The 13,670-nt window shown below is 37.1% G+C and overlaps 1 protein-coding gene and 1 non-coding gene across 4 annotated transcripts in view; one reads left to right on the top strand and one right to left on the bottom strand.

Annotated features, from left to right (window-relative positions):
* ARID4B (AT-rich interaction domain 4B) overlaps nt 1-13,670 on the top strand; it is a 152,225-nt gene that overhangs the window by 58,271 nt on the left and 80,284 nt on the right. For all 3 annotated transcript variants that reach the window (XR_009252140.1, XM_058696195.1, XM_058696194.1), the window contains exons 3-4: nt 8,080-8,190; nt 11,272-11,337. Coding sequence is in view for 2 of the 3 variants with exons in the window: in XM_058696195.1 (XP_058552178.1) it covers nt 8,080-8,190; nt 11,272-11,337 (177 nt within the window). In the remaining variant the exon portion in view is untranslated. The remainder of the gene's footprint in view (nt 1-8,079; nt 8,191-11,271; nt 11,338-13,670) is intronic.
* LOC131494224 (U6 spliceosomal RNA) lies at nt 8,667-8,776 on the bottom strand. The gene has a single exon (XR_009253269.1). It is a non-coding gene; the product is annotated as a U6 spliceosomal RNA (small nuclear RNA).

The raw sequence follows: 13,670 nt of genomic DNA, 5'->3' as shown, positions 1-13,670 counted from the left end.
TTATTTACTGAGGGTTTTAGCATCAAATTTAATACTCTTGTTCTGCTTCTCCTGGCTGCATCAGCACTGCCAAACCGGTTCGAATACTTAACCCTTCTAAAGAAACTACTTCAATAAAATGTCGTCAGGCATGTTTTGCTTTTTTAAAAATAGATCTTGAATAACTGAATATTATTAGCCATTTGGAGAATTGATTCAACTATTGTCTTTCTCAAGCTTACTTCAAATATTTGGTGTACTGCAGCCCAAGGCACATTAGAAATTACTGTTGATTCCTTTGGGCACTTGTATGTTTCACTGGTGTTTTGGCTTCTTAAAGGATTATTAGCCACCAATAGCTAATTTAAAAATCGCTTACGCTTTTTAGTGTTCCCTTGGAATTCAATGGTTTTTAGGTGCCAGTTAGGACATTTGGTAGATTGACTAGAAAAATAATTGTTTAAGCAAGGCTGAATAACTGTGAGGTAGCTGTTGCCTTGACAACGAGAGAACTGTTCTGTTTGCTAAACAAAGGGATGGTAATTTAGTAGTTTAATTTCCTTTTGGGCATGGAGGTGCCACATAATAACATTTTAGTTTAGCCTCTGAGAAGGTCCATATTATTGACCAAAATCAGAGAAGCAGAGCAAAAAAAAAAAAAAAGGTAAGAGTTTTTTTCTGGTTTTACAACATGTATACCTAACAGCGGCAGTGTTGGTGCATGGAATCTTAGTTAACCTCCTGACATAATTCTTTGTATATTTCTGGACTAAAGTACGGTAGCCCTGGAGTAGGCATATAGTCTCGGTTGTCTTTCCACCATACTAAAGGGGTGAGATGTACTTCTTAGTGGAACATCCCCACAGACACTTTAACCTCTTGTTGCTACTGCAGGCAAGAGGATTACTTTATTTCTGAATTAAATAAGGGGGATAATATTTAAATTTATTTATTTATTTTTGAGAAAGAGAGACCGTGCTCGTGTGGAAGGGGGCAGAGGAAATCTTAAGCAGGCACCACTCCCAGTGCAGAACCCTACTCAGGGCTCGATCTCAGGACCGGGAGATCATGACCTGAGATGAAATCAAGAGTTGGCTGCTTACCCAGCAGCTACCCAAGCGCCTCAGGGGGATGATATTTAAACTCTTTCTCCCCTCCCTCATCCATATATATACACAGTTAAACTGTCATCTCTTCTATTTGTGTGGGATCTCTTTTGTATAGGACTTAAAAAAACTTTTTTTTAAAGCCCGGTTTCCCCCCAAATTATTAATACTAACAGTCCGTTCTAAGCACTTTACATGTAGCATTTCAGTTCTTCTCCCTGTGAGATAGTCACTCTTATATCCTGAGGTACAGAGGTTCTAGCCCAAGGTCACCTCCCTACTAAGTGATAGGTTTGAACGTAAGCATCTAACTCAAGAGTCTATGCTCTTGGGGCACTTGGATGGCTCATTTGGTTGAGCGTCCAACTCTTAATCTCAGCTTAGGTCTTGATCTCATGGTTATGAGTTCAAGATCCGCGTTGGGCTCCATGCTGGGCTTGGAACCTACTTAAAAAAAAACCAAAAACCTGTGCTCTTAATTACTATATTGTACTGAGTCTCATTAATATAGTCATTCTAAGTACATTAGAGGGTACAGAAAAGTATTAATAGAAAAGATAAAAGTAACCCATAATCACAACTGACTGTTGTTCTGATGAAATGATGTAATATCTGGGGTTTCTTTCAAAATAGTCATTGTTTGGAAGGAATAGGTAGGAGTATAGATGAGACAAAATTGCGTTGGTAATTGTGGGAGCCAGACTATGAGCATATGGGGGATTTATTATAGTCCCATATTCTTCTGTGTATGTTTGAAATGTACCTTAATATATGTTTTACTTATTTTTTAATGTTTATTTATTTTGGGAGAGAGCAAGTGCAAGCAAGCAGGGGAGGAACAGAGAGAGAGGGAGAGAGAGAATCCCAAGCAGGATCCACACTGCCAGCACAGAGTCAGAGGTGGGGCTCGATCCCATGAACTGTGAGATCATGACCTGAGCCAAAATCAAGAGTCAGTCGCTCAACCGACTGAGCCACCCAGGCACCCCTCCTTTTGTTAGTATACATTTTAAAAAGCAAAGAATGGGGGCGCCTGGGTGGCGCAGTCGGTTGAGCGACCGACTCTTGATTTCAGCTCAGGTCATGATCCCAGGGTTGTGGGATTGAACCCCGCCTGGGTCAGTGCGGAGCCTGCTGGGGATTCTCTCTCTCTCCCTCTGCCCCTCCCCTGCTTGTATACTCACTTCTGTCTCTCAAAAGAAAAAAATTAAAAAGCAAAGAATACATGCGAATTGTAACAATTTTAAAAAATAGGAACGCTTATTTTGAATGGCAGATTTTCATATACATACTCCTCCATTCCATTCCCTTTTTAAAAAAAATTTTTTTTAATGTATACTTATTTTTGAGAGAGAGAGAGAGAGAACACTAGCAGGGCGGGGGGTGGGGGAGGGCAGAGAGAAAGAGACCATCTGAAGCAGGCTCCAGGCTCTGAGCTGTTAGCACAGAGCCCAGCGCAGAGCTTGAACTCACGAGCAGTGAGATCATGACCTGAGCCAAAAGTGGACGCTTAACCCACTGAACCATCCAGGCGCCCCTCTGTTCTCTTTAATTCCTTTTAACAGTTATTCCTGTCTTTATTATGTATGTTTTTTCTATATGTACAACATATAAATATCTTTGATTATTTTTGTATTTCTAGAAATAGAGTAATATTTTAAAGACGTATACATATTGCCAGATATCCTGTGGTATTTTCTCATTAGATTTTATACTGAAAAATAATATATTCTGAGAGTATTGACCTTAGTTGGAAAGGTGAGGAAAATGGTGTAACTTTTCCATTTGCACAGACTTATGATGAGCAATCATTAAAAATGAGGTTTTCTTCTTGCATTTTAAAAAGGAAAAAAGGAGGAATGCCAAATCTGAACTTACATTGGTTTAATGACTTGTTGGTCCACCTTGAGTGTTTCATAATAGTAATAGTAATTGTTAATAGCTAAATACTTGAGGCATCATAATTGAGTGCTTTCTAATATTGACCGTGTTTTCCTGATGTAGAACCTGAAGCTTAGAGAGATACGGTAGTCTACAAAAATTCATCGTTAGCGTACGGAATTGACCTGGGGTTAGGACCATATCTTTCTGCTTTGAAAGCCTGTGCTATTAGTCTGCTTTATATGCACACAAAGCTGAACATGTAGGTAGATTATGGATTTCATTTGTTTTTCTCATGAGAAATTCTCATTCATATTTGGGTTAGCATAGTTTCGGTTCTAGATGATTATGTGTCTTAAAAGTATCCCATTCTGATTATCTCTGTAACCCCAATGCTTTGAGATAGACTTGTTAGACAAAGGTATTCAAAATTCAAATTCTTATATTCATCTAATGATGAGAATTTAAGAACAGAAAAGTAACTTACCTAAGATGATGCAAAACAAAGTAATAGAGGCAGAGGTAAGCTCAGAACATAGGTCTTTGCTTTTCATCTGCAGCCTTTAACACAATTAACACTGTTCTAACAATGTATTTCAATTTAGCAGTTGTTTATTATACTTTGGTTTTCCTTTTCAAGTATTTTTCCTCTCTTCTCTCTTTTTTAATGTTTTTGAGAGAGGGAGAAAGACAATGAGCAGAGGAGGGGCAGAGAGAGAGGGAGACACAGAATCCAAAGCAGGCTCCAGGCTCTGAGCTGTCAGCATAGAGCCCGACATGGCCTCAAACCCGTAAGCGGGGAGATAATGACCTTAGCTGAAGTCAGATGCTTAACTGACTGAGCCACCCATGCACCCCTCAAGTATTTTTCTAATACACATTTTCTTTATATGTTTTGCTAATTCATTTTCATGTATTCTAGCTTGAAGGAAGGGAACTGTTAGCCTTCAAAATAATAATTTGCCCCCCCCTACAATATTTGAGGTAATTATTACTGTTTTCTGTCTGCATGGATTTTTATGTTGGTAAGAATGTGAGATGTGGGAATGCAAACTGGTGTAGCCACTCTGGAAAACAGTATGGAGGTTCCTCAAAAAACTAAAAATAGAACGACCCTATGACCCAGCAATTGCACTACTAGGCATTCATCCATGGGATACAGGTGTGCTGTTTCTAAGGGGCACATGCACCCTCATGTTTCGAGCAGCACTGTCAACAATAGCCGAAGTATGAAAAGAGCCCCAATGTCCATCGATGGATGAATGGATAAAGATGTGGTGTGTGTGTATATACACACACACACACACACACACACACACACACACACACACAATGGAGTATTACTTGGCAATCAAAAAGAATGAAATCTTGCCATTTGCAACTACATGGATGGAACTGGAGGGTATTATGCTAAGTGAAATTAGTCAGAGGAAGACAAAAATCATATGACTTCACTCATATGAGGACTTTAAGAGACAAAACAGATGAACATAAGGGAAGGGAAACAAAAATAATATAAACACAGGGAGGGGGACAAAACAGAAGAGACTCATAAATATGGAGAACAAACTAAGGGTTACTGGAGGGGTTGTGGGGGGGGGGATGGGCTAAATGGGTAAGGAGCATTAAGGAATCTACTCCTGAAATCACTGTTGCACTCTATGCTAACTAATTTGGATGTAAATTAAAAAAAAAAAAAAGAAAAGAATGTGAGATGGTCTTGGTTTTGGGGGGGAAATCTCAAATTTAAGTTGAATAAATCTGCTCAGTAAACATCTTTATAGCTTGCTATCATTGGGAGTGTTGCTAGGGTTTGATACGAATATTAATGAAAAGAAAATGTAAATGGTTTGTATACTAGTAGTCTAAATATATTACTATTCTATTCCCCTTTTTGTTCACAATCTCTATAATAAAAATATCTAAAAAGCTTATCACATATTAAATATTTGTTTCTGAGTAGGCACAAATGTGCAACTTTGAGTTGATTTCTTGTTTTTTTCCTACATTTCCCGATTTCTCGTTCTTCATAAGTTTTCATTTATTTTTAACCATTCTGTTTGTCTGTGAAAATAAATTTCCTAATTAATAAGGCAGGATGTGTTAATGAGAGAGGTTTACAAGTTGTAGAGAGTAATGAGCCTGTGGTAGTGAAGACAGGCTCACCATTTCCTTTTCTAGCAATTACATACAATATCAGTTGAACCACAAAGGTGAATTGATGTCTTTCTGAAACTTACTTAAAATTTCTGGGTGAAGTGCTGTGAGTCTGTTTCATATACTTGATATCTAAAAAAAGCCACTAGCTTGTCTGGAATTTAACCAAGGTTTTGACAATGGAAAATGGTATTTTCAGAGGGCTAATACAGATAAACTAGAAAAATGCATTTATTAACTTTAGGTTCAAGAGCAGTACAGAATTACCAAGTTGTAGTCAATGATAACAACAAATTTAAAATGTAGAATTTCAGGAATTATCATCTTTCTGTAAGAGTATATACTCATAACATAAATGAATTGAAATATGGGCATTTTCTTAGGTATTTTTTTCTTTTTTCTTTTTTCTTTTTTTTTTTTTTTTGCCTTTTTTAAACAGTTTTTATTTATTTATTTATTTTGCAAGAGACAGACTGACCAGGGAAGGGGCAGGGGGAAAGAATCACAAGCAGGCTCCACACTGTCAGTGCACAGCCCGAGGCAAGGCTGGAACTCACCAATCGTGAGATCATGCATGACCTGAGCTGAAACCAGGAGTCAGAAGTGTAACTGACTGAGCCACCCAGGGGCCCCATTTTACCTTTCTTTTTTTTTTTTTAAAGTAATCTCTATGCCCAACATGGGATTTGAACTCACTACCCCAGGACCAAGAGTTGCATGCTTTACCAACTGAGCCAGCCAGGTGCCCCTCATGTAGATTTAAAAAACAACATACTTAGGGGCTCCTGGGTGGCTCGATGGTTGGGCTTCTGACTTTGTCTCAGGTCATGATCTTGTGGTTCCTGGGCTCAAGCCCCCACATCAGGCTTTCTGCTGTCAGTGGAGAGCCTGCTTTTGATCCTCTGTCCCCCTGTCTCTGCACCTTCCCCACTTGTGCTCTTTTTGTCTTAAAAATACATAGACATAAAAAACCCCATATACTTGATATTGCTTTGTGTTCTTTTAAAAAATATTTTTGTGAAGTAAATAGAATGTGAAACAAATGGCCATTGAGGGGGTCACCCTGATATTTTTTAGTTGTAGCACTTTTGTCTTGGTTTATGATACTTCTCACCTTTTAGGAAAAGTTACTACAGTTATTTGATTACATCACTTTTGGTATAGCATTACAATAAATATCTTAAAAAATTTTTTTTATGTTTATTTATTTTTGAGAGAGAGAAACAGAATGTGAGTCAGGGAGGGACAGAGAGAGGAGGGAGACACAGTATCTGAAGCAGGCTCCAGGCTCTGAGCTGTTAGCACGGAGCCTGACATGGGGCTCAAATCAGGAATGGCAAGATCATGACCTGAGCTGAAGTCAGGCGCTTAACCAACTGAGCCACCCATGCACCCCTGGAATAAATATCTTTTTTTTTTTTTTTTTTTTTATCACTCTCATGTGTATTAGCCACAACTATTGGAATGAGTTTAAGACCCAAGTGAAATTTATATTTTCATCATTCACTGCTGTATTAATAGCATTTTCTATCTTATGTTCTGTGGAATTTCTGCAGAATGTTAATAGAAAAAAAAAAAGGTTTCCTTGGAGAAACAGATAAGGAAATGATGAGGCAGAGTAGGGATTTATTCAATAAACTGATTTTCCCAAATTCTCTCCTCCTTCTCTTGTTGGTGGAGTATCTCAGGATATTAGTACTTCTTGTAAAACACTTTGGGAAAAGTTACTCACATAATCTTTCTTTGATTGTGAAATTGATTAATATAAGCAAAACTTCTTAGATTTCTAGATTTTACACAGAAATGTGCCTGATTGTAAAAAGTCAGAGCAGCTAGATTAGGACTACTAAAACTAAATCACACACACAGAATAAAACTAAAATTTTAATATAGATGGGTAAATAAACAGTGAACCCATGCCAGAGTATTTAAGAATTCCCAGATTAGAAATCTTCATATAGTTTTTTCTCCAGTAGTTTGAATACATGTAATTCCTCCCACTCCTTTTGTGTTATGTTATTCTGCCTTAGAATTGTCTAGATAGGGTTATGACAAAGCTATTCTGAATTTGGGTAGCTGCTAAGATACAGTCTAAATATTAAAAGAAATTTTCTTAGACTTTAAACTTTTAAGGATCTGCCTTCTCTTTAGGTGGTCATATAGTATGTGAATATTTGAATGAATGAGTAGATGGAAGGGTGGATGGAATGATAAACTTGTGATTAAGCTGATTCATATCATGGACTATATGCATTTCATATAGAGCAAAAAACGCATTTTATTTTATATGATAAATATGTTGATTAAAAAAATATCTTTAATGTTTATTCATTTTTGAGAGACAGGGAGAGACAGAGCGTGAGTCGGGGAGGGGCAGAGAGAGAGGGAGACACAGAATCCGAAGCAGACTCCAGGCTCCGAACTGTCAGCACAGAGCCCGACATGGGGCTCAAACTCATGAACTGCGAGATCATGACCTGAGCTGAAGTTGGACGCTTACCTACTGAGCCACCCAGGCACCCCATATGACATACATTTAAATGGGTTTTTAAAATTTTTTTAAATTACATTTATTTCTTTTTGATAGAGACAGAGTACAAGTGGGGGAGGGGCAGAGAGAGAAGGAGACACAGAATCTGAAGCAGGCTCCAGGCTCTGAGCTGTCAGTACAGAGCCCGACGTGGGGCTCGAACTCACGAACTGCTAAATCATGACCTGAGCCGAAGTTGGACGCTCAACTGACTGAGCCACCCAGGCGCCCCTAAATGGGTTTTTGATACATAGATTTTACTTATTTTTAAGTTAAAGTATTTTACAAACGGTTCTTACTAACACATTATTGCATTCAATTATTACAACTCTTGTAGCTGTAACAAGATTAGATCTGCCATTCGGAGGTCTAATTGTACCAGTGAATTAGAGTTTAAATCTAATTATATTTGTTTGCGTTTTTTAGGCCCTTGATGAGCCTCCCTATTTGACAGTGGGCACTGATGTGAGTGCTAAATACAGAGGAGCCTTTTGTGAAGCCAAGATCAAGACAGCAAAAAGACTTGTCAAAGTCAAGGTACAGTATATGTAGATTTTATAAATTATACGATCAGTATTTGATATTTAAACTTTTATTTGGTGAGTGTACTTAAGACTTTATTTCCCTGCAAGATGACTTTAGTTTCTATGTAATGGTTGTCACATACCCGAAAACAAAGCATTATTTGGTATTTTATTTTTATTTGTTTTTATTTTATACTTTTTTTAAAGTTCTTTTTGACCAATTAGGACCTTTTATTTGGGATGCTAAGTTATTTGGAAAAGCACTGTCGTCCAGTGGTAAACCTTAGGTTGTATTGCGCAGGTAAATGCTGTAACTGCCCAAATATATATGCAGTTCCTAAAGTTTTAATGTTTTGGTATAAGGTCATCACTTAACATTCTGATTACTTATAGTGTTATATGTCACAGAAATAACCAAATTTCATTGTCAGTTGCATCATAATGAACTCTCATCAGATCTTTAACAATGTCTATTTCTGAGATTTTGTCAAAAATGTGGAAGCTTCATGAATTTGCGCATGTCATCCTTGCGCAGGGGGGCCATGCTAATCTTCTCTGCATCGTTCCAGTTTTAGTATGTGTGCTGCTGAAGCGAGCACACATTATTTGGCATTTTAAAGTATTCTAATTGGAATGAAGTTAGGTTATTACAAATTGGTATTTTGAATGCTATTTCGCTATAGACTTGGTACTGTTTGTGTTGTTAACCTTTTAGAGCTGGAAAGAACCTTAGAAGTCATGCAGTTTAATTCTTAATTTTAGACCTCCCCTTCCCATTTTAACCATCAAATTGAAATGTGATTTATAATTGATGAGATTTTAGATAACAGTAAAATAAGGTAGATTTAGTTGATTTCCTTATCCTCTTTCTTAAATACTTGTGTTTTTCTCAGATAATGCAGAATGTAATTGTTTACATTTTGGTAAATTATCGGTGTTGAAAAATATAGCACAGGTAAAATATTTGAAGGTAGATGTTTATTCATTTGTCAGTTATTTACTGAGTGGTAACCTGTTAGGTGGGAAGGAGGGTGGGGCTATGAGGGTGACCTGATCTTTGTCCTCAAGGGATTTATGTAGTCCAGATTAGCAGATACTCCGTAAAACACTGGTTTGAATATCACCAGTTATTAAACAGGCCATAGAGGTGTTGTATGTCTGGTGGAGAGTTTCAGATTCTCTTCCGGAGTTTTTCCCTTGCTTATATATACTTAGGTTTTTATGCACGGGTGTGTGGAAAACAGCTTCCTGGGTCACTTACACTCCTAGTTAAGATCCATTGTGATAAGACCTTTAAATTAACTGTAAACCCGTAGGAACCTAGTCTTGGCCCTGCCACTGCCTTCAGTTTTCACGTGCATGGTGCGTGTGAGCTCTTTTGTGATTTGATTTTTGTGGGTACTCTTACAGTGTTCATATAGTGGCATTTCCTGTTCTGGTTTCACACACCGGTGTTACCTGAGCACTCATTTTTTTTTTTTTTTTTGCCACTGCTATCTCAGAAATGAAGAGGAAGCCTTTTATCTGGTTCCTCACTCTTCTAGACAGGGCTGCTACCAGCACAGGTAACACCTTAGTGTGAATTAGACAAAAGTCCTCCATCCTGGTGGATAGTCTCCTTAGCAGAGCATGGCCTACAGGTAAGACTTTTATATTAGTTAGAAAAAGGTGTTTCTTTTGGACAGGAGCAGTTATACTCTAGGACCCATGCTTTGGTCTGCAGGGCACAGGCTAGATTTTAGCCCTGACATAGAGTTCTCAGCTGGATGCTGCTCTTTAATGAATGAAGCAGCTAAATGGCATGTATCACTCCTGCCGTTTCTTGCTATTAATAAAAGGAAGAAAACTGTTAGTCTCTACTGCCCCTGTTGATTGTACATCATACCAGTACCCTTGTGTCTTGTGTGTCTTGTAAATAACGAATATCTAAAATTGTTAATTTTTTTGGCTGCTCTAAAAATCTGTGTATGATTCAAAGTTAATTATTTTCTCAGCAGATACAGTGGTAAATTTCTATACTGGTTTAGTTTGTATATGATTCAAAGTTAACACGTTTTTAACAGTTTGTTGATAAACTTCTTCCTCATCAGTTTTCATTTATTGCGCATCTGTGTGCTAAGCCCTATGTTAGGTGTTGAAACTCTAGTGTTAAAATCTGATCCCTGTCATAAATTGACTTCAAGTCTAAGTGAATGACAGAGATACTTAAATACATAATTTAAATGAAATGTGGTAATGCTTTTGTGTAAGACAGAAACGCCTGAGATGCTGTGAGTACCGGGCATCTCTTTTCATAGCTCCTTTGTGAGCAAATTATGTAAATTGGTTATCCTACATATCTGATAAGACCATGTTGATGTTTCAATTCCTGTAAGAATTCTTGCTTTGTATAGGAAGAACAACTTTTTCTATACTGAATACTGGAAGCTATCTTAGTTTTCACCAGCTAATTAAATATTTAAACTTGAACTGTATTTTTAACCTAATCTCCTTACATCTGGTTTCCCATTCTCTGATTGCTATACTGATAGAGAGTAGAGTAAACTTCTGGAGGTAGACTGCCTGAGTTTGAATCTCAGTGCCACCATGTACCAGTTCTGTGATCTTGGACCAGTTACTTATTCTTTATGCTCCTCAGTTTTCTTATCAACAAAGTGGGAACAATCATACCCACCTAATAAGGTCATACATTTGATTCTTGAGCCTGATGCTTAGCTCTCAGTAAATGTTTGTTGTTACTGCTTATTATTAAACTAGGCCTTCACAGAATTACACAGGACCTAATTGCCTAAGGTCTCTACCTTTTTTCCCCTCATTTTTTAGGAAAAGAAATTAAACTACTAATGTAATAAATAATAGTGTTGAGTAGAGTATGATAATGTGAAACACCAACTAATTTAGTCTCGGAAGTTTTCTGTTTAAATAATAAATATTTCAGTGTACTTAGTTAGGGATTGAGATCTTACATACACTAGGTAGCGGTTAGTTTAGATTACTCGTAATGAAAATTAAATCATGCATAAATCATGCATTAATGAGCCTGTATCACTTGATTTTGTGTGTATATGTGGCTAATTAAATTTATGATCTCTAGGTAACATTTAGACATGATTCTTCGACAGTGGAAGTTCAGGATGACCACATAAAGGGCCCGCTAAAGGTAATTCATTTATTTATTCATTATTAATTCTAATGCTTCATTGGAAGCATTAGAATTCCTTCATTAATGCTACATTCATAATTACAGTTGGTCATTTTTTTTTTTTTAATTCATTGGCTGTTTTGTTATTGAGTTGGTCAACATGATTCTCTCTGAATAGACCGGTAGAAAACAATAGATTTAATGTTCAGTGAAACCTGATGTGATAGTAAAACCTGCATTTAGGAATGAAGTGAACATCCAGGAAGCATTGACTGCTTTTTGTGTACTCACCTGTCCGTTTTACCATATTTCACTTCCAGAATTAATATGTGATGAATTGGGGATTGAATGATGTTAAGTTCCATGATGATGTGAAAAGTGAGGGAAAAAACCCAACACGTTAAAAACGTGGCTTTTAGAGTGTTAATCCTTTGAAGCAGCTACAAGCAAATGAAAACATTTTTAAGGGTTATCAGGCAGTTAAAGTGATGAACGTTACATACAGATGTATTTGCATTCATGTTTCCTCACTGGTAGCTGAAATAAGGGCTCTTCTACTCTCGACTAGTGAGCAAGCTAAAGGCAGTGTGTGGGTAGCCACTGGGCTCTTTGGCCCTTCTGAATGTCTGAAAATTGGGCAGTGGCCTGGCTGGGTGAAGTTTAAGAAGTGCTAACAGAATTTACAGATGCAAGAAAAATCCTTTACCAACGCAGCTGTACTTTTTGGAGAACTAGGTATGTATATCTGTCAGTTGTTTGTTTGTGATTGATTTAAAGGCTTTTAATTGGATCCCTAGAGTCTTAGGAGGCAATAGAGAGAACTAAAGCTTATAATTTCTAAAAAATCTTGCCGTATAAAAATTACTTTCCACCATTTCTGTTTCGTAGGTGCCATCTTTAATGTGACATGCACATATTCACCATTGCAGGGACAAAAGAGACGAAACACTGTACTTTTGATGCTTGGCACCATTTATTTAGCACTTAGTATGTGCTAGTACTGTGCTAAATCTTTTGCACACATTATCTTATATAATCCTCATAATAGCTCTTTACAGAAGAAACTAAAGGGAGTTCCAGTAATCTGGCCTTTCCAGACAGTAACGGCAGAGCCCAAATTCCAATAGGCTCACACCTTATAATTGTAGCACGTGCCCTCTGGATGTTCAGAACACATACATACACTTTCATGCCTTGTTTACGTTTTTGCCTCATAAGCACACCAGCATATGGCTCTCACTGACTCTGTCCTGTTCACATGCACAGGCCAGCTCGTACAACCTGCAAAATATGTTCAGTGTTGCAAAGAGATAGAGTAGGCAACTGCTTTGTAACCTCAAGCCCTCTTTTTTCTCCTTCTGCTCCCACCTCCTTGTGGTGTAGCTGGTTTATTTTACTTGTTTGGTTTTTCTTACTTTATTACAATTTTCTTTGTGATTAGGGCTTAGTACCATTTTGATTTTGACACAGGCAACTATATTAAATTTTGAGGTCAAGATGTTAAAGTATTTTTCTTTATCTGTTGATTGGGGTGTGTGTGTGTGTGTGTGTGTGTGTGTGTGTGTGTGTGTAGATTTTGTATTGTTCCCTAAAATATTTCATAGCTTTCTGTTACCTGATAGGAAGGGTCAGCATTTGGGTAAATGTTTCTCTTAGAGGAAATAAACCTACCAAAAGTGGTGGTCATTTGATCTTAATGTATTTTCAGATGAGTTCACATGAAATATAATACCTAGACCACTTATTAAATTAAAAAAATAGTACCACGTATTTTTGACTACAGTCATTTGATGAAAGCTTTGGTAATTCTCCAGTTTCCTTCTCCACTTTGGGCATTGTGTGGGGCTAACACTCTGTTCTCTGAACAAGTTTGTTTTTTGTTATTACCATAAAGATCATATATACTTTTAATTTCAGGGGTATGATTGACATATAACATTATATTAGTTTAAGGTATACAATATAATGATTGGATGTTTGATCCATACAGTAAGTCTAATTACATCCATCACCATACACAGTTAAAATTTTTTCTTGTCATAGAGGCTTTTAAAATTTACTCTCAGCAACTTTCAAATATGCAGTACAGTATTATTGACTACAGTAACCATTGCTGTCTGTTCAATATATCCCCAGGACTATTTTTATAACTGGAAGTTTGTACCTTTTAACCACTTTTACCCATTTTATCCACTCACCACTTCTTTCCCACCCTCTGGTTGGGAAATGACCAGTCTGTTCTCTGTATCTGTGAGCTTCTGGTTTTTTATTAGTTTTGGTTTTTAGATTCCACATATAAGTGATACCATCTGATACTTGTCTTTCTCTGTCTGGTATTTCATTTAGCATAA

Source organism: Neofelis nebulosa, chromosome 13, assembly GCF_028018385.1.
Source record: "Neofelis nebulosa isolate mNeoNeb1 chromosome 13, mNeoNeb1.pri, whole genome shotgun sequence".
Taxonomy (NCBI): Eukaryota; Metazoa; Chordata; class Mammalia; order Carnivora; family Felidae; genus Neofelis; species Neofelis nebulosa.
The sequence above is the reverse complement of the archived record's forward strand: the minus strand, read 5'-3'. Positions and strand labels throughout refer to the sequence as shown.